This window comes from Oncorhynchus nerka, linkage group LG16 (genome assembly GCF_034236695.1).
Source record: "Oncorhynchus nerka isolate Pitt River linkage group LG16, Oner_Uvic_2.0, whole genome shotgun sequence".
Taxonomy (NCBI): Eukaryota; Metazoa; Chordata; class Actinopteri; order Salmoniformes; family Salmonidae; genus Oncorhynchus; species Oncorhynchus nerka.
In genome coordinates, this window is record NC_088411.1 from 4860301 (window position 1) to 4886831 (window position 26531).

A 26531-nucleotide genomic window follows, 5' to 3' on the forward strand; every position below is an offset into this window, starting at 1 on the left:
GAGCTCCCTGGCCCCTGTTTTCAATCAGTCGGTCTAGCCCGCCGGTAGACAGAGAGGCCAACCAGGGCCCGATGGCACGTGTCTGAGATGTCACGTCAGGCAAGTACTTCCTGTATGGCGGGGCAAGGTTTCAGCACGTCATTTGTCATCCCTATGGGAGGCAGCGGAGGGCTGAGCCCGAGTCCAAGTCTAGCCAAGTCTGCCAACCCCTGGGAAAGCGGCAAGAGAGGGGAGAGGGGTCCTCATACCCTAGAAGAAGAGGTCCAGTCCAATCGTTCATTCTGCGAGTAATAGGGGCTGGAGGCTGATAGGCCAGGCCACAGGGTAAGGTGGGATTGACACGTCTGTCACAGATGGAGATGTGCTGCAGTGTGCCAGACCGTCACAGCCTCTGTCAGTCTTCGTCTCAGATCTGGCCATATTTCTGGTCGAGGGAGAGAGAGTGATGATAAATTACTGCTTTCTTGTAATTAACCAAAATGATGGAGGTGGCTTGTTTGGTTAGAGGGTGGAGAGAGGAGAGGAGGCTGGGGGAGGAGGGGAGAGAAGGAAGGGCGAGGATTGGGGAGTTTCCTGCCATGGCCCAGGTGAGGTGTAGCTGGGCCGGTCTGGACTGATATGGACGTGGGGGTGGGGAGGGGGTGCTGCCACTGTTTATTTTCAAAGCTTCAGCTCTAGCTGTGCATTGGATGGGGAGCCACCCAGCCTCTCCCAACTACATCCCTCCCTAGTCTTGCCTTTTTCTGTAGTCCGACCCTTCTTTCTACATTTTGAGTAAAAACACCAGAGCAGGATGCAGGCGCAGACTCTCACCCTCATGGTCAGCCCCGTGCAGCACCCAAAATCAGAAAGGAATTAGTCATCAGTATAAGAGCACATGCACCACACACGGGAACGCATACACACACAGACCGTTGGGTCCCGGCCGAAATTACAGCATTGCGTTTACCTCGGATACACAAACAAAGACAGACAATGTAAATATTGAATTAACTAATAATTTATTTTGTCATTTACTATTTAAAGTCAGTGGTCATTGCATCAGAGGAAAATGTATAAGGAAGACTTCATAGTAACACAAGTGATGAAAGGGGGGTGCATGGGGCGGAAGGCAACACCCCAAGGCAGATGGACAATGTCTGTGTGAGTAGTGCACCATACGTTAACTCTGTGGCCAGAACGTCATGAGGAGGAAAGGGGAGGCAGCATTTCACTGAATGACCCTGAGCAAGATTTCACATATTTCATAAGTAGTCTTATGGTTCGAACCCTGAATGCTGAATGGCTGACAGCCGTGGTATACCAGACTGTATACCACAGGTATGACATAACATTTCTTTGTACTGCTGTAATTACGTTGGTAACCAGTTCATAATAGCAATAAGGCACCTTGGGAGCTTTGTGGTATATGGCCAATATACCACGGGTAAGGTCTGTATCCAGGCACTCCGCGTTGTGTCGTGCTAAGAACAGCCCTTGGCCGTGGTATATTGGCCATATACCACACCCCCTAATGCCTTATTGCTTAAATAACACCTGGTGGCAGTAGGTCTACTGTTGTGGTCACAATCATTTTGGGCTTGGATATGTACCTAAATGTTGTATGTATAATCATTTAGTTTGTCTCTCTGGCTTGTTAGGTCAGGAATTGGCTGAGCAAAGACAATGACAGAAAAAGTATGGTCAGTTCAGTACGTATTTCCATATTATACCCCAATGGGCAAACGCTCTCCTACAACCTTTTTAACCTTAACTCACTTTTCCTCACTTTCCATGTGTGTGTATATCTCTTTGTTTTAAAAAGGTACTAACGAAGGTATTAACGAACACATTCATTCACAAACACACTTTCTCTCGCTCTCCCTTCAAGCTCTCACACACACCCTCGCTCTCTTTCACTCTCACACACACACACACCTACCTGTGGACATTATAAATACTGCTAAAGGAAAAACAAAGACAAAACCAAAACAAACAGCTCGGTAGTGGACCCCGGTTCCACTACCAAGCTGTTGGGCTTGTTAACGTAAAACAACGGGGTGACTCACCCTATGAAGACTGCAAAATGGCTTTCGCGAGGGGCACGTTTCAATTTCTAAACATCGGCAGGGTTTATTGAAGATCGTTACAGTATCTCTAGTCCAATATTCAGGGTGGCGCAGATCAAAAAGGAAGAAAATGGAAACTGAATGTAGTGATATTTGTCATGCTGGATATGATTTATAGCCTGGTCCCAGATCTGTTTGTGGGGTCTTGCCAACTCCTATGGCAAATTACCATAGGAGTTAGCAAGACAGCACAAACAGATCAGGGACCAGGCTATATGATGAAGTGTTGAAGTTCATACTTGAGCAGCTAGGCACTGTAGACAGTGCAGTATAAACCTGTGAGGAAGCAGGTTAGTTACGGGTGGAGTCTGAGAGGGGTTCTGGACATCCATCAAACCTGCCAACGCTATCCCCATATATCAGGCCAGGAAATAGTGGCTACTGTAGCAACACCTGTTAGACAGCTTGTCATGGACGGAAATACATGAATAATCAGATGATTTGGTTCTGCATTTTTGTGAAACTCCATCTCTGGGAATTCCTTTACTTCTACTTGGAAATGTCAGTGGTTCTGTCTGACCTCGTTACTGTTCTAAGAAATACAGTGACGTATTACACCAACATTTACGGAAAACAACCTAGTTCACTTTGGTTATGGATAGGTTTTGGATAGGTTTTCAAAGCACTGTGCTACATAAATGTTGAACTAACATCGTAGGACGCAAACATTGATACATACACTACATTACCAATAGAATGTGGACACCTGCTTGTCAAACATCTCATTACAAAATCATGGGCATTAATATGAAGTTGGTTCCCCTTTGCTGCTATAACAGCCTCTACTCTTCTGGGAAGGCTTTCCACTAGATGTTGGAACATTGCTGTGGGGACTTGCTTCCATTCAGCTAAAGAGCATTAGTGAGGTCCCTGATGTTGGGCGATTATGCCTTGCTTGCAGTCAATGGTCCAATTCATCCCAAAGGTGTTTGATGGGATTGAGGTCAGGACTCTGTGCAGGCCCGGTCAAGTTCTTCCACACCCATCTTGACAAACCATTTCTGTATGGGCATCGCTTCGTGCACGGGGCATTGTCATGCTGAAATAGGAAAAGGCCTTCCCCAAATTGTTGTCACAAAGTTAGAAGCACAGAATCGTCTAAAATGTCATTGTAGTGTTAAGATTTCCCTTCACTGGAACTAAGGGGCCTAGCCCGAACCATGAAAACAGACCATTATTCCTACTCCACCAAACTTTATCGTTGGCACTACGCATTGGGACAGGTGCATTCTCCTGGCATCCGCCATACCCAGATTCGTCCGTCGAACTGCCTTTTAGTGAAGTGCAATTCATCGCTCCAGAGAACGTTTTTCCACTGCTCCAGAGTCCAATGGCGGCTAGCTTTACACCACTCCAGCCGACACTTGGCATTCCGCATGGTGATCTTAGGCTTGTGTGCAGCTGTTCGGCCGGCCATGGAAACCCATTTCATGAAGCTTCCGAAGAACAGCTCTTGTGCTGACGTTGCTTTGGAACTCGGTAGTGAGTGTTGCAACCCAGGACAGACATGTTTTACGCGTTACATGCTTCCGCACTCGGCTGTCCCGTTCGGTGAGCATGTGGGGCCTACCACTTTCGGCTGAGCCATTGTTGCTCCTAGAAGTTTCCACTTCACAATAACAGCACTTACAGTTGACAGGGGCAGCTCTAGTAGGGCAGAAATTTGATTAACTGACTTGTTGGAAAGGTGGTATCCTATCATGGTGCCACGTTGACAGTCACTGAGCTCTTCATTAAGGCCCTTTTTGTCTATGGAGATTGCATGGCTGTGTGCTCAATTTTATACACTTGTCAGCACTGGATGTGGCTGAAATAGCCAAATCCACTCATTTGAAGGGGTGTCCACATACTTTTGTATATATAGTGTATGAAGGAGGACCCACAACCATTACCCATAAAACTTAGTCTAGACAGACACAATTTGTGTGAACAAATTCTAAATCCATTCAGCTTTTTTGGACTGACAATATTTAGTAAACATTCTTCGCTGCAACAACATGATCTCAGAAGAAAGTACAATCATACCATGTGTCTGTATGTAGTTTTTACAGTTGGCATCGTCTCATTTATAGACACTGAGTGTACAAAACATTAGGAACATATTTTTGATATTGAGTTGCAGCCCCTTTTGCTCTCAAAACAGCCTAAATTTGTCGGGGCATGGACTCTATTCGTCAAAAGCGTTCCACAAGGATGCTCGCCCATTTTGACTCCAATGCTTCCCACAGTTGTATGGAGTTGGCTGGATGTCCTTTGAGTGGTGGACCGTTCTTGATACACACAGAAAACTGTTGAGCATGAAAAAACCGTTCTTGGCACACGTAAACAGGTGCGTCTATCTCCTATTACCATAACCCGTTCAAAGGCACTGAAATATTTTGTCTTCACTCTCAATGGCACACAATCCGTTTCAATTATCTCAGGGCCTCCAAATCCTTCTTTATCCTTTCTACACTGATTGAAGTGTATTGAACAAATGACATCAACAAGGGAGCATAGCTTTCACCTGCATGGAAAGAGCCTGCATGTTTGTACACTCAGTGTGGAAAACTCTAAATGGAAACAGGACCTACACCACTTAATAAGGACTGCAGCTGACTTCTGTCACTTATCTAAGACACAGAAACACACGTTACGGAACAGAAAGGAACAGAGGCCTGACAAGGAGAGAGGGAGAGACACTTCTGAGGGGCTTGAAAATGTGACAAACTAAACATAGTACTGCAGCCAACCAACCACTAGCATTACATTACTGCTCACTAGAATGACCCCATAACAATTTCTTTACGTTGTACACTCTTTTTAAATAAATGAAGTAAGGTCAAAGACAAACATCAGCATTAAGAGCAAACAGACGTTCCTTTGTGGTTTCGTTTCTGGACTGATTTTCTCATTTTCTTGATTAAATGTAGGCACAGCCCGATGCATTATTGGCAACAGAAGAGAGGGGTCAGGTGTCGGCAAGATGACGAAGGGTGTTTCCTCTGGATTGTGATGTTAACATTTGTTAATTCCTTGCTCTGCTTATTGTAACTTTTTTTCTTTGCATCGGACAGACCAGCAAAACCACAAACATGCAAATGTACAAAAAACATGTCGCCTAGATGTTTCCGGACTCTTTTGTCAAAAAGCTACAGTTGAAAAGGTAGAGCTAAACCTTTTTCTCTACTTCGTGAAATGGCACTCTTTGTTTTGAGCTCTTCTCTTGGCAAACGATCCCTAGCCCGTCATTGGACACATCGTCAAAAGTGGTAGAAAAAGAGAAAGACAGAAATAATAAACATATTGGTCACACAATGACATGTGACCTTTTTATCAACTAACACAGGAAGACATTATGCATAATATCCTCTTGAAGTTTGGGGTATTGGCTGTTGTTCTGTTGTGAAGCGGGCTACTTTCCACTCTGCTGGAGTCTCTCTCTCCCTCTCTAAAAAAAGAATAATATATATATTTAGTCAGATAATGATGCATGGTTCAATTTCCTGCTCATGGTGTGAGGGCTGGCAGGGGGGGTTGCATGGTTTCTGGGACTTCACTTAGATAGTGAGACAGTGGGTCGGTAGGAGTATAGGAATCTGAGAACAGAATTACATGAATATAGAATAAAGGAGAAACAATATTAGAGTTTAGAGTTAGTCCGTCTCTAAGCAGTCTTACTGTCTGTCTATGACTGGATCTGTAGAACCAGTGAGAGAGTGGTGGGGTCATTGTCAACAGCTGTAGCGTGTAGACTAGAGTGTAGCAGGTGCCTCTGTCTGAAGTTATGTATATACTGCAATGGCAGTGGTGGTAAAAGTGAGGTTTGGAGGTGGAGAAGGCCCCTGTGGGGACAGCCCTTGTTGTGGTGACGATCCTCTGTGGACGAGGATGCAGCCGTTGTGGGGTCTGGTCCAGAGATGCTACTGCAGAGAGTTGATGTCTACATATCTTAACATATGGAATAAGAGTACAAGGCAAAATGGCCTCTCTAGGCTAGTAATCTCAGTTGCGTAGAACAAGGTGGGGGTTTAGAGACAGTGAAACAGTGGTGGAGTAGGCAGACGAGCTGAGGTTGTGCAGTTTTTCTTTTCATTGGTTGCAGCCTGCATGAGGGACTTTGCTACAACACAAAAAAATCAGTCTCTCTCTCTCCGATTATCCGAGCTTCATAAATACTCCTGGTACAAGAACGGAAATGTGAACTCTGATAGTTTCAAAACACTAAAAGATGGTGACAGGAGGGGGACTAAAGCAGTCTGAAGGGGGGGTGGGGGGGTTGTGAGTGGGGCAAGAGTGGACATTTTTGCTGTCGTTGTCATTTCGTACCCTTTTTAATGGTCCCTTTTTAAGGCAGACCAATAGATAAGAGTCCCATGATTAAAGCACAAAATAAAAATGAAGTAGTTATATAATATACACAAAGTGGTCCTTAAACAGGCAAAATACATGCAGTCTCTGTAATGTGCAGTGTCCCCGCTTTGGGGTTCAGGGTTTTTAGGGAGTCGGGGATGGGGTCGTGTTTGTGAACTAGCTGAGAGCTAGGAAGGGGTCATGGGGGGGTAGGAGAATGGGTGGGGGGTGGTGTTGGATGGGATGTGCTGCTCTCTCTCCCATCATGCTTTGCTGCACTTGCCGTTCTTCTCTTTGCGCTGGAACTTCCGGAGGCGCCGTGTCCAAATGTCTCTCCATTGGATGACCAGGCTGTTCTTATCGGCCAGGAGCCCTATTCGCTCTGCTCCTGCAGTGGCCCCTATGGCCCCTGGTCCAGCTCTGGAACTCCCAGGCACAGAACCCCCAGGCCCGGTCTCGCTAGTGCCCATAACCAGGAAGCGCTTGCTCATCTGGATTTTTGGACACTTGCAAGCCAGGTCCTTCATGTGAATCCACAGGACGTTGTCGCCCCGTTTGAGTGGCTCGCCACGGCTCTTGTAGACAGACACCACGCTGACAGAGAACTTGGCCCAGTCGCCCACCGTCTCCATTTCCAGCACGTTGACTTGCACCGCTGACGAGACACACAGACAAACCAACCATTACAACTGATGCAGGTACAGTACTAACACAAATGAAAAACTTATTGAAAATACTATTCAAAAGCCAGTAATAACATAAAAATCATGTTTTGGAGTGCTGGGTTGATAATTCACTGTTATAAGTCACAGATCCAATATGGGTACTTTCTTTTTTCACCATATTCACCAATCATGTTTGATAAATAAATAGGCTGTATTCGTCTGTTCAATCACTCACCATAGTCTTTCTTGCAGTATTTCTTCATGTTGATTTTCAGATTCCCTTTCACTGGTTTGCAATATGACTCACAATCTGCTGATAAAAGAAAGAGTACCTTTTACACACACAAATAGGCAGTCTCACGTCTGGACTTCCGGTCTCACGTCTGGACTTCCGGTCTCACGTCTGGACTTCCGGTCTCACGTCTAGAAGTCCAGTCTCACGTCTAGAAGTCCAGTCTCACGTCTAGAGTCCAGTCTCACGTCTGGAAGTCCAGTCTCACGTCTGGAAGTCCAGTCTCACGTCTGGAAGTCCAGTCTCACATCTGGAAGTCCAGTCTCACATCTGGAAGTCCAGTCTCACATCTGGAAGTCCAGTCTCACATCTGGAAGTCTAACTTGCTGGGGATAGTTACAGACTTACACACAAAACAGGACATTGACAGATATAGGGACTATTACGCACATAACAAGACAATAGTTACACACTGGAGATGATAAAAAAGTGAAGATGGTGACATGGTTACATTTTCAGAACTATTACACACTTAAGACTGTTTCACATTAGAAGTTGGAATACACATTAGGAATCATTACACGCAGGAGGCTTTTGCATACTGAAAACACACACCAAGAGTGTTTTCAATTAAATGCACATATCACGCGCACGTAGCACACACACATACACACCAAGAGACACAAACATACACACGCACCCACACACAGGCCCGCAAAACACACACACACACACACACACACACACACACACACACACACACACACACACACACACACACACACGCAATCACACAAACGGCCGCATGCGCACACGCACACACACACCACATGTGCCGGGGTTCTGAGACAGGCGCCTGGATAGAGGAAATGTTAGGTTTGGTCGGGTTAGTTGGAGTAAAATACGACCTTAGACAAATCACATGTAAGCCCCTGCAATAACCGGTGGGGGAGTCGCGGCCGGTGAAATATTACAGAGGGGGGGAAAGTGTTCCGTTTGACATGTCTTCCTGCCTTTCTGGGGCCCAGAGAATAGACAGCATGTATGGAAGTGGTCATGGTTGGATGGCTGGGAGACCACGACCAGAAAGAGACCACAAAGCTGACCGCTGTACGTGTACGGAGGAAGAAGCTGCCCTGTGGTCGATGTGTTTCTCTTGACCATGTTTAGTGGGGGTTGCATCATAGGTGTGTAAACTAGAGAGGTTGAACAACTTTTGCAGTTGATCGACTCCATACATACTGCAGTACGGATTTGATTAAATTGAACCCATAGAGATCTATATAGGACATCAGAAAACACATGACTATTAAAATGGCCTATTGGCTTTGATGTCACTGCAGTGTGAGTTGTGACAAAAGGACAGAGGGTCAAGCATGTTCATTAAACCACCTCTACAGTACTAGTTTTTCCTAAAGTTTGTGATTATAAAAGGATGGTGTACTTTAATATATGGTTTGGTTTAAAAGGTCACAGAGGGACACATAGTTGCTGACCTGACTTCTAGTGAGCAAGCCAGGGAGCTTGGTGTCTGATCTCATTTTATTCAGGCTTTTGAAAGGGACACATGGAAAAGTCCAGAAGACACCAGGTTGCATTTACAGCTAGCGTAAAAATTGCAAAGACACTGAGCCCGGGTATCTGCGAACTCCCTGGTCTCCCTCTCTAGCTGCCTTCAAAGTGAAAACATTCAGAAGTTGTGAAGGGAAGCGGTCTCGAACTCCAAAACCAAACTAAATAAAAGTGATTGCTTGCAGGAATGTGGCCCAAGAAACGGTTTCTGGGTAAGTCGCATATGCTCGTTTTGCTGAGGGTTTGGAGAGAGCCGGAACAGACTAGGGCAGGAGGAGGAGGGGGAGGAGGACGAGAGAGGAGGCCGAGGAGCCAGTAAAAATGTCAGGGAGGCTTGGCCCATATATATCAGAGTGATGGACCTTTTATTAGTGACAAGCAGAGAGAGAGGCCAGAGCAGCTGCCTAGTGCCTATACCTCTCACTCACAGCAGCTTTCAATAAACCACAGTTAAACAAACCTGGGTTAATGTGTGTGTGAGTACGTGAAAGAGAGAGAGGATTTGGTATGAGTGCGTGGGTGCGTGAGTTTTGGAAGGGGCGCATTGAATGAATTGATAAAGTAGGCCACACTGAATCTGTCATGGGGAGAGCTGAATAAATCTGTTGAATGTCGAACTATAGGAGTGGAGAGAAAACACACTTAGTGATGTGGGAGAGCAGTTCAACCGGCCAGTCAAGTAGAAAAGGAAGGTTCAACCTGCTCCCTGGCTTTTAACCATAGGGGCTTGGGCTCTAAAGTGTTGTTTGTGTACATATATGCTTGCGCGTGTGTATGTACGGTATGTATATAAGGTCTTATTTTTCTGAAAATTGCATTGTTGGTTAAGGGCTTGTATGTAAGCATTTCACTGTAAGGTCGACACCTTTTGTATTCTGTGCATGTGACAAATAACATTTGATTTGATACACTATATGTAAAACAAAGTATGTGGACACACCTTCAAATTAGTGGATTCGGTTATTTCATCCATACCAGTTGCTGACAGGTGTATAAAATCGAGCACAGTGCCATGCAATCTCCATAGACAAACATTGTCAGTAGAATGGCCTTACTGAAGAGCTCAGTGTCAATAACTTTTGGTGCGCTATGTCTAATACTAAAGAAGTCTTGAGGTATTGCTCGCCTGAGGTAAAATACCTCATGATAAGCTGTAGACCACACTATCTACCAAGAGAGTTCACATCTATATAATTCGTAGCTGTTTATTTACCACCACAAACCGATGCTGGCACTAAGACCGCACTCCGCGAGCTGCATAAACGAACAAGAAATTCCTCATCCAGAAACAACGCTCCTAGTGGCCAGGAACTTTAATGCAGACAAACAAATCAGATGGTGCTTTGGCCAGTTGCGCACCGCCCCATGGGTCTCCTGGTCGTGGCCGGCTGTGACAGAGCCTGGGCTCGAACCTAGAATCTCGACTGGCACAGCTAGCACTGCCTTAGACCACTGCGCCTTAAGCCACTGTGCCACTCAGGAGCCCGGTTTTACCTCATTTCTACCAGCATGTTACATGTGCAACCAGAGGGGGGAAACTCTAGACCGCCTTTACTCCATTACAGGCAGCATCTGCACCGAACTAAAGGTTAGAGCTTCCGCTTTCAAGGAGGGGGACACTAATCCGGATGCTTATAAGAAATCCCGCTATGCCCTCAGACGAACCATCAAATAGGCAAAGCATCCATACCGGACTTAGATTGAAGCCTACTAGACCGGCTCTGAAGCTTGTCGGCCACGAGCTGCCCAGTAACGCTTGCCGACCAGACAAGCTAAATGCCTTTTATGCTTGCTTTGAGGCAAGCAACACTAAAGCATGCATGAGAGCACTAGCTGTTCGGGAGGACTGTGTGATCACGTGGCCAATGTGAGCAAGACCTTTAAACAGGTCAATATGGCACGTTGTGTTAGCTAATCCAAATATATAATTATAAAAGGCTAACTGATAATTAGAAAACCCTTTTGAAAACTCAAAATTATTATGCTGATAAAAGAAGCAATAAAACTGGCCTTCTTTAGAATATCTGGAGTTGAGAATCTGGAGTGTCAGCATTTGTGGGTTTGATTACAGGCTCAAAATGGCCAGAAACAAAGAACTTCCTTCTGAAACTCGTCAGTCTATTCTTGTTCTGAGAAATTAAGGCCATTCCATGCGAGAAATTGCCAATAAACTGAAGATCTCGTACAATGCTGTGTACTACTCCCTTCACAGAAAAACGCAAACTGGCGCTAACCAGAATAGAAAGAGGAGTGGGAGGCCCCGGTGCACAACTGAGTAACAGGACAAGTACATTAGAGTGTCTAGTTTGAGAAACAGACGCATCACAAGTCCTCAACTGGCAGCTTCATTAAATAGTACCAGCAAAACACCAGTCTCAACGTCAACAGTGAAGAGACGACTCCGGGATGCTGGCCTTCTAGGCAGAGTTGCAAAGAAAAAGCCATATCTCAGACTGACCAATAAAAAGAAAAGATTAAGATGGGAAAAAGAACACAGACACTGGACAGAGGAACTCTGCCTAGAAGGCCAGCATCCCGGAGGTGCCTCTTCACTGTTGACATTGAGACTGGTGTATATATATCGTTGAGGTCGGAAGTTTACATACACCTTAGCCAAATACATTTAGGCAATGCTACCAAATACCAATTGAGTGTATGTAAACCTCTTACCCACTGGGAATGTGATGAAGAAATAAAAGCTGAAATAAATCATTCTCTCTACTATTATTAAGACATTTCACAATCTTAAAATGAAGTGGTGGTCCTAACTGGTTTAAGACAGGGAATTTTTACTAGGATTAAATGTCAGGAATTGTGAAACACTGAGTTTAAATGTATTTGGCTAAGGTGTATGTAAACTTCCGACTTCAACTGTATATGCACATCTGTGTGTGCGTTCCTGCATGTGTGTGCATGGTACCCTGGTACAGTGGCAAGCCCATGATATCAGTGGTGAAACTCTGGCTCAGGGCCAGTGTGTGTTTTCCCATGAAGAGTCACTTACTGATGGGCATTCACCTGGAAAACCCCCCATGAATCGCCCATTGACCCAGAAGGGCCGTGGCTGAAAACACACAATCACATGCATTGGCGGCTCTGGTTACTCTTGTTCCCCTGTCCCTATTCACAGTGCGGTGACAGGGACAAATTGCAACTACCACCCCCTTAAACATACACAAACACGCGCACACACGAAAGCGAGACATTTTCAGGTTTTGGGTTTCTGAGGGCCTTATGAAGGAGGAGAGGTATGTTCGTCTATGGTGGGCTGGGCGGGAGGAGAGAGAGGGATGGATGGGACATTTGCCTGTATGTTGCCCATTTGTGCAGAGATGAATTGACAATAAACAATCTTTCTTGTTTTTTTATTGTTTTTTTATTTAACCAGGTAGGCTAGTTGAGAACAAGTTCTCATTTGCAACTGCGACCTGGCCAAGATAAAGCATAGCAGTGTGAACAGACAACACAGAGTTACACATGGAGTAAACAATTAACAAGTCAATAACACAGTAGAAAAAAAGGGGAGTCTATATACATTGTGTGCAAAAGGCATGAGGAGGTAGGCGAATAATTACAATTTTGCAGATTAACACTGGAGTGATAAATGATCAGATGGTCATGTACAGGTAGAGATATTGGTGTGCAAAAGAGCAGAAAAGTAAATGAATAAAAACAGTATGGGGATGAAGTAGGTAAAAATGGGTGGGCTATTTACCGATAGACTATGTACAGCTGCAGCGATCGGTTAGCTGCTCAGATAGCAGATGTTTGAAGTTGGTGAGGGAGATAAAAGTCTCCAACTTCAGCGATTTTTGCAATTCGTTCCAGTCACAGGCAGCAGAGAACTGGAATGAAAGGCGGCCAAATGAGGTGTTGGCTTTAGGGATGATCAGTGAGATACACCTGCTGGAGCGCGTGCCACGGATGGGTGTTGCCATCGTGAACTGAGATAAGGCGGCGCTTTACCTAGCATGGACTTGTAGATGACCTGGAGCCAGTGGGTCTGGCGACGAATATGTAGCGAGGGCCAGCCGACTAGAGCATACAGGTCGCAGTGGTGGGTGGTATAAGGTGCTTTAGTGACAAAACGGATGGCACTGTGATAAACTGCATCCAGTTTGCTGAGTAGAGTGTTGGAAGCAATTTTGTAGATGACATCGCCGAAGTCGAGGATCGGTAGGATAGTCAGTTTTACTAGGGTAAGTTTGGCGGCGTGAGTGAAGGAGGCTTTGTTGCGGAATAGAAAGCCGACTCTAGATTTGATTTTCGATTGGAGATGTTTGATATGAGTCTGGAAGGAGAGTTTACAGTCTAGCCAGACACCTAGGTACTTATAGATGTCCACATATTCAAGGTCGGAACCATCCAGGGTGGTCATGCTGGTCAGGCGTGCAGGTGCAGGCAGCGAACGGTTGAAAAGCATGCATTTGGTTTTACTAGCGTTTAAGAGCAGTTGGAGGCCACGGAAGGAGTGTTGTATGGCATTGAAGCTCGTTTGGAGGTTAGATAGCACAGTGTCCAAGGACGGGCCGGATGTATATAGAATGGTGTCGTCTGCGTAGAGGTGGATCAGGGAATCGCCCGCAGCAAGAGCATATACAGAGAAAAGAGTTGGCCCGAGGATTGAACCCTGTGGCACCCCCATAGAGACTGCCAGAGGACCGGACAACATGCCCTCCAATTTGACACGCTGAACTCTGTCTGCAAAGTAGTTGGTGAACCAGGCAAGGCAGTCATCCGAAAAACCGAGGTACTGAGTCTGCCGATAAGAATATGGTGATTGACAGAGTCGAAGGCCTTGGCAAGGTCGAAGAAGACGGCTGCACAGTACTGTCTTTTATCGATGGTGGTTATGATATCATTTAGTACCTTGAGCGTGGCTGAGGTGCACCCGTGACCGGCTCGGAAACCAGATTGCACAGCGGAGAAGGTACGGTGGGATTCGAGATGGTCAGTGACCTGTTTGTTGACTTGGCTTTCGAAGACCTTAGATAAGCAGGGCAGGATGGATATAGGTCTGTAACAGTTTGGGTCCAGGGTGTCTCACCCTTTGAAGAGGGGGATGACTGCGGCAGCTTTCCAATCCTTGGGGATCTCAGACGATATGAAAGAGAGGTTGAACAGGCTGGTAATAGGGGTTGCGACAATGGCGGCGGATAGTTTCAGAAATAGAGGGTCCAGATTGTCAAGCCCAGCTGATTTGTACGGGTCCAGGTTTTGCAGCTCTTTCAGAACATCTGCTATCTGGATTTGGGTAAAGGAGAACCTGGAGAGGCTTGGGCGAGTAGCTGCGGGGGGGGGCGGAGCTGTTGGCCGAGGTTGGAGTAGCCAGGCATGGCCAGCCATTGAGAAATGCTTGTTGAAGTTTTCGATAATCATGGATTTATCGGTGGTGACCGTGTTACCTAGCCTCAGTGCAGTGGGCAGCTGGGAGGAGGTGCTCTTGTTCTCCATGGACTTCACAGTGTCCCAGAACTTTTTGGAGTTGGAGCTACAGGATGCAAATTTCTGCCTGAAGAAGCTGGCCTTAGCTTTCCTGACTGACTGCATGTATTGGTTCCTGACTTCCCTGAACAGTTGCATATCGTGGGGACTACTCGATGCTATTGCAGTCCGCCACAGGATGTTTTTGTGCTGGTCGAGGGCAGTCAGGTCTGGAGTGAACCAAGGGCTATATCTGTTCTTAGTTCTGCATTTTTTGAACGGAGCATGCTTATCTAAAATGGTGAGGAAGTTACTTTTAAAGAATGACCAGGCATCCTCAACTGACGGGATGAGGTCAATGTCCTTCCAGGATACCCGGGCCAGGTCGATTAGAAAGGCCTGCTCACAGAAGTGTTTTCGGGAGCGTTTGACAGTTATGAGGGGTGGTCGTTTGACTGCGGCTCCGTAGCGGATACAGGCAATGAGGCAGTGATCGCTGAGATCCTGGTTGAAGACAGCGGAGGTGTATTTAGAGGACCAGTTGGTCAGGATGACGTCTATGAGGGTGCCCTTGTTTACAGATTTAGGGTTGTACCTGGTGGGTTCCTTGATGATTTGTGTGAGATTGAGGGCATCTAGCTTAGATTGTAGGACTGCCGGGGTGTTAAGCATATCCCAGTTTAGGTCACCTAACAGAACAAACTCTGAAGCTAGATGGGGGGCGATCAATTCACAAATGGTGTCCAGGGCACAGCTGGGAGCTGAGGGGGGTCGGTAGCAGGCGGCAACAGTGAGAGACTTATTTCTGGAGAGAGTAATTTTCAAAATTAGTAGTTCGAACTGTTTGGGTATGGACCTGGAAAGTATGACATTACTTTGCAGGCTATCTCTGTAGTAGACTGCAACTCCTCCCCCTTTGGCAGTTCTATCTTGACGGAAAATGTTATAGTTGGGTATGGAAATCTCCGAATTTTTGGTGGCCTTCATGAGCCAGGATTCAGACACGGCAAGGACATCAGGGTTAGCAGAGTGTGCTAAAGCAGTGAGTAAAACAAACTTAGGGAGGAGGCTTCTGATGTTGACATGCATGAAACCAAGGCTTTTTCGATCACATAAGTCAACAAATGAGGGTGCCTGGGGCCATGCAGGGCCTGGGTTTACCTCCGCATCACCTGCAGAACAGAGGAGGAGTAGAATGAGGGTGCGGCTAAAGGCTATCAAAACTGGTCACCTAGAGCGTTGCGGACAGAGAATAAAAGGAGCAGATTTCTGGGCATGGTAATATATATTCAGGGCATAATGCACACACAGGGGTATGGTGGGGTGAGGGTACAGCGGAGGTAAGCCCAGGCACTGGGTGATGATGAGAGAGGTTGTATCACTGGACATGCTGGTTGTAATGGGTGAGGTCACCCCATGTGTGGGAGGTGGGACAAAGGAGGTATCAGGGGTATGAAGAGTGGAACTAGGGGCTCCATTGTAAACTAAAACAATGATAACTAACCTGAACAACAGTATACAAGGCATATTGACATTTGAGAGAGACATACAGCGAGGCAAACAGTAATCACAGGTGTTGAATTGGGAGAGCTAGCTAAAACAGTAGCTAAAACAATAGGTGAGACAACAACAGCTAATCAGCTAGCACAACAACAGCAGGTAAAATGGCGTTGACTAGGCAGGGAGGGTCGGATTAACTACACACAGAGCCTGAGTGCGGCTAGGGCGGACAGATAAAACATAAACAAGCAGAATGGAGTACCGTGATTAATGGACAGTCCAGCATGCATCAGCTATGTAGCCAGGTGATCAGTGTCCAGGGGGCAGCGGTGGATGGGGCAGGGAAGCTAGACTGGCGAGTATTATCCAGGTAAAAAAAACTGGCTGGCTGTGCAGAAGGTAAAAGCCGCTAGCAGTGGCTAACAATGACTAAATAGCTTGTAGCTAGTTAGCTGGTTAGCTTCTGGAGGTTCTTGAGTGTGTTCTAAAAATTAAAAATAATAGCGATTCCGTATCACATTGGGTGAGGCAGGTTACCGGAAGGTATAAACAAATAAAAATCGAAAAGAGATTGAAAGTAAATATGGGTCCAGTGAGTGGTTGGGACACGGCGATTCAGACGGTTAGCAGGCCTGTGCTAACAAGCTAACAGTTAGTAGGCCGGGGCTAAACAAGGTATCAGTTAGCGGACCGGGGCTAAACAAGCTAGCAGTTAGCAGGCCGAATTAGCAAGCAAGGAGATAGCAAGGGCTAGAAAGTTAGCCTTTGGGGGACGTCTCGATGGGGTGAGTCTGTTTATGCCTCTTCATGCGGTGACATCGATGGACCGGTCGTGGGTCCGGATATTGTAGCCCAGGAGTATGCTTCAGTGGTAGCACAGGAGCTCTGGCCGGGCCAGCTTCAAGCTAAGTGGGTGGAAACGCTAGCCAGGAGTAATCATCCGGGGTTGCGGTTAGTTAGTTAGCTAGTTGTGAAGATCCAGCTGAAAATGTTCCGTTTGCGGTGGGAATCCGGTGGGAATCCGGGGATAAAAAAAACAATAGGTCCGTTATGCTCTGGTTAGAGTCGCGTTGTTCGAACTGGCGAGAGCTTTACCGAGCTAAAGGTTAGCTGATGACCGGTTAGCTGAAGACCGCTAGCAATGGTTTGCTGACTGATAGCTGGTAGTTAGCTGGCTAGCTTCAGTTGAGGGGTTCCGGATCCGAAGTAAATATAAATACTTTAGAAAAAAAGCAGATCCACGCTACATTGGGTGAGGCGGGTTGCAGGAGAGTATTTAGAAGTTGAGGTTTAGCTAAATGTTTTAAAAGATATGCGAAGAAAATATGTAAAAAAAACAATATATACAAGGGACACGACACGACACGACAAGACGTCTGACTGCTACGCCATCTTTGTTTGTCACAGTGGAAAAACACTTTCCAAGGGAAGCAGAAACACAGTGTATTGTGTGTATTGTGTGTGGGTTACAATCCCAAGCAAAGATTGGATTGGTGTAAGCAATGTGGTGAAAATTCCACCTAGCTTATCAGAGGGCAAGGTGGAACTGCTAAGCCTATCGGTGGGCTAGCTGTGGTCTGGCAGTTGGGCTGATGAGATGACACCACAACTGTCACGGCCGAGCTAGACATTGAAGTTATTTTAAGTTGCCTCCTATTGCAATTCCTTCAAGTTGAGACCAAGTCTGTCTTTGGCTCACTGTAGTGTTTTTTGGGGGGACTAAAACACTACAGTGAATACTACAGTAAAGTGTGAAAAAACACTACAGTGAATATTATAGTATTTATACCATAGTCTACGATAGTATTTGTTCATGTGGGTTGTGAGAACTTCCAGGCCTTGCAGCACATATCTTCTGCCCTGGGCCTTGCAAAGTGGACCGTATCTCAACCCAACTGTGAAAGATGAGGAGGGGTTGATGTAGTTGTGGAGGTATATCTGTGGTCGCTGCAGCGTTGAGTTATGTCGTTAAAGGCTGTGATGAATCACAGGGCTGTGATTCCACGAGGCAAAAGCGTTAAAAAACGGGAGGGGGGATAATTGACCCAAACTGTTGGTCGCCAACACTCAATCCCCCCCCCCCAGGTTTTAAGACAATGGAACAACTCACTTGGATTAAGAGCAGTCATGGAACATCAACATAGAAACACAGTTAGAAAGGGATGCCAGAAATCTTAAAAAACTGTGTTTCTTTTCTCCTACACAGGTGTCAGGTGTGAAATGAGCCTGGGGGAGTAACTGACCTGCCGGTTCCTCTGTGCTGCTGCTGACCATGGCTGTAGGGTTCACCACTGGGATCTCTGAAACACATGTCCAGAACAACAGAGTTTTAACAAGAGCTTTATGGAAAAAATGTATGTCCATATAGTTGATGTAGACAGACATTGCTTTGGCCATATGCCTACTGTTTGCATATATGGTCAAGCAGATTCGGTATGCCTGAATTCAATCACAGTTATTTGACATAGGAGGAAGACAGGAAGAAGGGTGTAGGTTGAAAATATCTACATAAATACACAGGGATAAAGATAGTGATATTGGCACACGCATACACGCTTTGTGGAAATATACTTTGAATCGAATTCTCTTCCTCTGAGAACTGTAGCACCAAACAAACATATTGTGTAAGATATCAATGTATTTTAAAATGGAAATATCAGACAGATGGCAAAGGAGGGAGCCACCTATAGTAGTAACATCTTTAGACAGATGCAAACTCCCTCAATACGCCTGATTAGCTCAACCAAAACCCTTCGCCGGTCTCGACCACAGTCAAAACAATCCAATCCTTAAGGAATTCCCTCCAAAACAAGGGTAATTCTTCAATACAAATGCTAATACAACTTAAAAAAATGCTAATGCTAACAACAAATCCACTGCCTCAATGATAACAACAGGCTAATTGGACGCTGGCTTAGCATTGTTAGCGTGCACCCAGAGGGACTTGCCTTTTGACTGGGGAGTTAGAGGGACGATGAACCGGGTTGGAGTCAAACAAACAGACAGGGGGCTTCCTTGGAAAGAGTGTTTTGAGAGGCAAGTGGCAGTTGTCTCGCTTTGAAATTATGGACACCCCCACAAAGAAAAAGAAATAGGGCATTGAGCTTTGGAGTGCTTGGTAAAGGCAGGGAGGAGAGGAGAGCAGCTGGTCAGAGGCACAGTAAGCTGTGGGCGTGTCCTTTGAAGGTGAAGAGATGAGGGGTAGATATTCAGATGAAAAAGGGATATTGAGATGAGGGGCAGTGGTATCATACTAATTGGGCGTTAGCAGTCCTGGTCTCTGTGTCTTACTGTGTTAGGGGGCAGAAGGGCTTGACCGGGGACGGATGGATAGTACCAACAAAATGGAGGGCGTTTTGGGAAGAGATGCCTTCGTACATGCATGAGCTGACAGACACACACACTGAGGCCAATAAACACACTCTCCTCATTGGGTGTCTTCAGTGGCCCTGGAAAGTGTATGGTTGGTTAGTTGGCCGTGAGCGCCATTGTTTTCTCCTTTTTGCCCTCCACCATCTGCTCTGTAACACCAATGTGAAAGCAACAACACAGCACCATGTGGAACGGCGTGGCATAGCGTAGCAGGGTACAGCATGGTCTGTTGTGGCTTGTTCAGGGTTACACCAGTCTGTTGTGTGTGTGTGTGTGTCTGGGTCATTGTGCCAAACCACATGGCAGAGCACGATGGCAAGCTACCCTCTATTCCCCCAGCCCGCAGGTGGTGGACAAGTGGTCCGATTCATACATACAAACACACACACTCACTCACTCACAGAGCACGCAACACACATACACACACGTGACTGTACTAAAGCCTGAACGGTAAACAAGTACTGGGGTCTCAGAGTAGCACTGATCTACACCAGAACAGACCAGACCACCATGATGTGTGACTGATGCCAAATTGGAACCTTTCTATCCCTACCTTGGTTTCACCAGGGCAGGTTAACTGAGAACACATTCTCTTTTACAACCCGACCAAAGAGTGAGCAAATGTTTCTGGGGTTATTGTCTAATTATTATTATTTTTTAACAATTGCTGCGAAAGGCATTGAAAACTCGGACTTTCTCTTTCAAACACAGGCAATGGTGTTATCTGGCTATAGAAATGAGACCGGGAATGAAACAGGTGTACCTGCCATATTACATGTGTGGCTCTAAACATGGGCATCGTACATTGTTCATGGTTTCTCCAGTATCGTACATGGGTCATGGTTTCTCCAGTATCGTACATGGTTCATGCTTTCTCCAGTATCGTACATGGTTCATGCTTTCTCCAGTATCTTACATGGTTCATGGTTTCTCCAGTATCTTACATGGGTATGGTTTCTCCAGTATCGTACATGGGTCATGGTTTCTCCAGTATCGTACATGGTTCATGGTTTCTCCAGTATCGTACATGGGTCATGGTTTCTCCAGTATTGTACATGGTTCATGGTTTCTCCAGTATCGTACATGGTTCATGGTTTCTCCAGTATCTTACATGGGTATGGTTTCTCCAGTATCGTACATGGTTCATGGTTTCTCCAGTATCGTACATGGGTCATGGTTTATCCAGTATCGTACATGGGTCATGGTTTCTCCAGTATCGTACATGGGTCATGGTTTCTCCAGTATTGTACATGGGTATTGTTTCTCCAGTATCGTACATGGGTATGGTTTCTCCAGTTTCGTACATGGGTATGGTTTCTCCAGTATCGTACATGGTTCATGGTTTCTCCAGTATCGTACATGGGTCATGGTTTCTCCAGTATCGTACATGGTTCATGGTTTCTCCAGTATCGTACATGGGTCATGGTTTCTCCAGTATCGTACATGGGTCATGGTTTCTCCAGTATCGTACATGGTTCATGGTTTCTCCAGTATCGTACATGGTTCATGGTTTCTCCATTATCGTACATGTGTCATGGTTTCTCCAGTATCGTACATGGTTCATGGTTTCTCCAGTATCGTACATGGGTCATGGTTTCTCCAGTATCGTACATGGGTCATGGTTTCTCCAGTATCGTACATGGGTATGGTTTCTCCAGTATCGTACATGGGTATGGTTTCTCCAGTATCGTACATGGGTCATGGTTTCTCCAGTATCGTACATGGGTCATGGTTTCTCCAGTATCGTACATGGGTCATGGTTTCTCCAGTATCGTACATGGTTCATGGTTTCTCCAGTACCTTACATGGGTATGGTTTCTCCAGTATCGTACCTGGGTATGGTTTCTCCAGTATCGTACATGGGTCATGGTTTCTCCAGTATCGTACATGGGTATGGTTTCTCCAGTATCGTACATGGGTATGGTTTCTCCAGTATCGTACATGGGTCATGGTTTCTCCAGTATCGTACATGGGTCATGGTTTCTCCAGTATCGTACATGGTTCATGGTTTCTCCAGTATCGTACATGGGTCATGGTTTCTCCAGTATCGTACATGGTTCATGGTTTCTCCAGTATCGTACATGGGTCATGGTTTCTCCAGTATCGTACATGGGTCATGGTTTCTCCAGTATCGTACATGGTTCATGGTTTCTCCAGTATCGTACATGGTTCATGGTTTCTCCAGTATCGTACATGGTTCATGGTTTCTCCAGTATCGTACATGGTTCATGGTTTCTCCAGTATCGTACATGGGTCATGGTTTCTCCAGTATCGTACATGGGTATGGTTTCTCCAGTATCGTACATGGTTCATGGTTTCTCCAGTATCGTACATGGGTATGGTTTCTCCAGTATCGTACATGCGTATGTTTTCTCCAGTATCGTACATGGGTATGGTTTCTCTAGTATCGTACATGGGTATGGTTTCCCCATTATGTTACACACACAGAGCCACTCACAACAATCATGCACACCATGATGGATGTTTTTGAAAGATGGTTCATCAATACATGACGCTTCACTCATGAGAATGTGTTCCTGCTTTGGGGCCTCCCCTGTGTCATAAAGTCATTGGCATGCACTTAACAGAAGCACATATTTATTTCAGTCATCAGTGGAAGTACTGTTTTTGCAATCAGTGGCCCTCTGTGTTTGTGGCTGCGAGTATATGCAAGCAGTTTGTTTGAGCGTGACTTGTGAATGTGACCCATAATTGTGAAACCTATGTGTCTGCTTGTGTGTGTATGTATGTGTGAGCTACGAGAGCTATAAGTGAATATGTGACCTGCGAGTGTGCGTGAGGTTGACCTGCAAGCTATGAGTGTGTGTGTATGTGATCTACTCACTGATGCAGGGGGCCACGGGCGAGCGGCTCTGCTGGTAGCCCTTGGCACAGCGGTTGCAGGCGATGCCCGTCACGCCGTCCTTACAGGGGCACTGGCCCGTCGTCTGGTTACATGTCTTCCCTGCCGCACCCACCGGGTGGCAGTCACAGGCTGGAGAGAGGGAGGGAGAGGGAGGTGAGAGGGGGAGAGAGAAGGCAAGGGGGGGTTAGATGTGGCATTTTGAGAAACAATCAATAGTTTGTCACACAGATGTTCAGTGTCACTTTTAAGGTTTATTTGTGACTCGACTCAAACACGATGGCATTTTGAACCCTTTCATGAATAGGCTCCGTATTACAACACATCCTAGTTAATCATCATCTGCCATAGAATTCCACAGTTTTCCAGATGCAACGGGACTGAGTGTTCCTCTAGTCTATTGCCTCTATCCTCCAGACTGTAGGTCTGAGATTACTTCTGCTCACTTGGGCTACACTGCCACTGTCGCCTCCAGGTTTTGGGACCTGGCAATACCCTGCAAAGGTGTGTTTGTGCGCATGCATACGTGTGTGTTTGTGCGTGCAAGTGCATACATGTATTTGTGTGTGTTTGCATATGTTTGTGTGGACAGGGAAGAAAAGCCTCCATTTGTCTAGTCTCTCAAGTGCTACGCTGGTGCCTGTGTGTGTGTGTGAGACACACTGACACACACACACCCACTCTGCCGTTTCATCGCTTCCCGAAAATCCGCCCGCTGCCCGCCGAGTGCCAACAGAAATACGCCAGCCAGAAAGAGTCCCAGTCCCTCTGTCCTTCATAGTATGCTCTGGCTGTCCAAACGCACATTGAGCAATAGAGGGCTTTTTATGTCTAAAAAGCTGCAGAATACAAGACTCGGCATGTCAGTCAACTCTTCTCTTCCAAGAGCTCTTTACAAGGTGACAGAGGGGAGACAGAGGCGAAGAGAGAGAGAAGCAGAACAGGGGAGAGGGACAAATACAGAGAAAGTGGAAAGAGTGTGAGAGAGAGAGAAAAATGGTGTGTTAAAATTGAGAGCGAGAGAAGCGATAGAAAGAGGGAGAGGAGAGAGAAAGTAGAATAAAGAGAGAGACACAGAGGGGAAGAACAGTGAAAGGGAGAGGGTGAGAGATAACATGGTCCAAACTTTGCCTCTGGTGTGCTCATCATCATCAACAATACTAAATCTCCCTCACCTCACCTTGGCTCAACCCAGCTCAACAGTTAAAACAGAAATGTGAATGTGTTTAAGAAACCACACACACACGCACACATACTATCGGAAGATAAACCTCTCCATCCACACACTATCAAGTATCACCATTACACTTTAGACTGGTCCAATTCGACAGACGTGACCCATCCTGACACATAAAAACACAAACTTTAATATCCCAGTAACATTCTGCTATAAAGGGTGTGATTAAATGATTTGGCTTGAAACTGCAGTTCCTCTATCCAGAGTCATAAAAAACCATGCTTTCAAAAAAAATAAAAAAATAAAAAAAATAATCATGATTTAATAATGAAATGGTACATTTTATCTTGTCGATCAGTTCTGGCATCGAGAATAGCTTTTGGCCAAAAAACCTTGAAAAGATAGGGGAGGACGCCTCTTTTCCCCTACTTAATTAGAAAACACATTCGCTGAGCTGAAAAATGGCCAAAGCAAACTGCCTTACTTAAAGGGATACTTTGGGATTTTGGCAATGAGGTCCTTTATCTACTTCCCCAGAGTCAGAACTAGTGGATCCTATTTTTATGTCTGGGCGTGCAGTTTGAAGGAAGTTGCTAACTAGCGTTAGCTAGCATGCTACCAACTAACTTCTACCATACTGGACACAGAGACATAAAAATAGTATCCACAAGTTCATCACACTCTGGGGAGGTAGTTAACGGGCATCATTGCAACAATCCTGAAGTATCCCTGCAACTGTAATGTGATAGCTGGTAATTGTCCTCTCACTTTCATAAAAACAACAAGAAATGGCGAAACAAGCATTTGGGGAAAACCCAGTAACCAAATATTCTCTGATAGGGCCTGCCAAGGAATGGCAGCTGCTAACAGGAGTTTTCTTCAGGGCCTTGTTTTGTTGTTCCCCTTAGTATGAATCGGTTTATTTTATTTTTTAAATGTGGACTTATCAGCTGTGTTTCATTAACACGTCTAAAGGGGCACCAATCCCAGGGATGCCCAAAATTCCCAAAAAGAGATGGAGGCCCCATCCGCGCTGCACCTAGGCACAGGAACAAGTTCGGAGCGTTTGGCAGTAGAGAAGTCACATGGTAGACATGGAACAAAACAGGAACTAAGTCGTACCAGAAGTACCTTGAGTCCGGACCCACATTTGACTTTCAACCTCCCCGTGCGTCACCCCACTCAATACAGACTAACACTCTACTACAAACCCTGCCAAACCACAGCCAATCAAAGCCTTCCGTGAGTTTGGAGCCGGGTCAGGTGGTGGGGATTTTGCACGGAATGTGAGCTGTCAGATTTACGAAGCAAACGAACAGATGCATTTTGACACCCCAGCCGGACAGAACAGCCACATGTGTGTCTGAAGAACAGAGCACTAACCCAAACCCCCCCCCCCACCCGACCACGCCCTCCCTCATTACCAGCTCACATGGTACTGACTACCTCAGTTCGTTTTGTTTCGTCAAACCTACCAGCATTTGTTCCCCCGCTCCGGACTGTTCTTGCACCTGTTTTTTAGTCCTTCCCGGTTTTGAGGTCCTGTCTGCCCTGACCCTGAGCCTGCCTGCCGTTCTATACCTGTCCCCACCTCACTGGATTATTGACCTCTGCCTGCCCTGACCCTGACCCTGAGCCTGCCGTTCTATACCTTTCCCCACCTCACTGGATTACTGACCTCTGCCTGCCCTGACCCTGACCCTGCCTGCCGTTCTATACCTTTCCCCACCTCACTGGATTATTGACCTCTGCCTGCCCTGACCCTGACCCTGAGCCTGCCGTTCTATACCTTTCCCCACCTCACTGGATTACTGACCTCTGCCTGCCCTGACCCTGACCCTGAGCCTGCCTGCCGTTCTATACCTTTCCCCACCTCACTGGATTACTGACCTCCTCCTGCCCTGACCCTGACCCTGAGCCTGCCGTTCTATACCTTTCCCCACCTCACTGGATTACTGACCTCTGCCTGCCCTGACCCGGACCCTGACCCTGAGCCTGCCGTTCTATACCTTTCCCCACCTCACTGGATTACTGATCTCTGCCTGCCTTTGACCTGTCGTTTGCCTGCCCTTGTATTAGAAATGCACTTTTGTTTCTTTCGACACGGTCTGCATCTGGGTCATACCTGAAACCTGATAGGCATGGGCATTTTGGTATTGGAATGACTCATCTTGGATTTCCTAATTCCCTTTCTATAAAGTTATTTTATAAAAATGATTTAGCTCCACTTCAGAAGCTACTTGGAGGTGTCAATACATTCAGTATTGAGTCGATTTGTGGCATTCTGTTGGAAAGTGCTGCTGACCCACTAAACGGTCTGAATTTGAAATCCATTCATTCTAGTCAACATAGATGCCAACATTACAACATGTTAGGAGGCACATAAAGGGCTGACATTGAAGACCTCATAGGTAAGACTGGTTACAGTCGCACCGGTGATGGCCTGCAAGTTTCTTTAATTTACTGGCTGTTTTTATGCACGTAGCAGCATAAAGCCGTGGATTGAGAGTGGCAGCGGCCGCTGCCCCGGCGTGCAGGAACCCCATGGAGAGGCACTGCGGATGGGGGGTGGAGGGGGGTTGGGACCTGTGTGTGTGTTACCTAAGCACCAGGGTGTAACTGGGAGCAGATGGGAGAGACGCTGCCACTTGACCCTCCATCAGAGTCTGGCCTGTCCATTAAACTGGCAATCCTTAAAGAGTGTGTGTTGGACACTCACTCAAGCACGCGGACACACATTAGCACACACTCACACACATACACACACACTGCAGGTCCGACATGGACACTCGTCCACAAAGGAGGTCTGATTGGAAGCAGGCAGACATTCCTCCCCCCCAACCCTCAAGACCTACCCGCCCATTCCTCACTTCCTTTAAACATAGTGGTGGCAGGTATCCTAGTGGTTAGTGTGTTGGGCCAGTAACCAAAAGGTTGCTAGATTGAATCCTCCAGCTTTCAAGGTAGAAATATGTTGTTCTGCTCCTGAACAAGGCAGTTAACCCACTGTTCCTGGGCTGTTATTGTAAATACGAATTTGTTCTTAACTGACTTGCCTAGTTAAATAAAATAAAATATATTTTTTTAAACACCTGTATTTTATTGCCGTTCCTCCACTTCAGACATGACACCGATCAAATTTGAACCCCTGACCATTATCCTGGCCCTGTCACATGTGGACAAATATAATGAACACTGCGGCAGAGAAAAAGCTAGAACGAATCAGAGGATCAGAGAGAAGTAGAGAATAGATGAGAAGAGAGCTTGATCCTCGCGAGAGGGAGAG

At 46.2% G+C, this 26531-nt stretch overlaps 1 protein-coding gene across 1 annotated transcript in view; it reads right to left on the reverse strand.

The window, feature by feature from the left end:
* Positions 1–991: 991 nt before the first annotated feature.
* LOC115117009 (netrin-3-like) overlaps positions 992–26531 on the reverse strand; it is a 69597-nt gene continuing 44057 nt past the window's right edge. Inside the window, exons 3-6 of the mRNA XM_029645459.2 lie at positions 22051–22200; positions 18077–18133; positions 7341–7418; positions 992–7095 (exon numbers count right to left, since the gene is read on the reverse strand). Coding sequence (XP_029501319.2) covers positions 6704–7095; positions 7341–7418; positions 18077–18133; positions 22051–22200 — 677 coding nt within the window. The 3' untranslated portion in view covers positions 992–6703. The remainder of the gene's footprint in view (positions 7096–7340; positions 7419–18076; positions 18134–22050; positions 22201–26531) is intronic.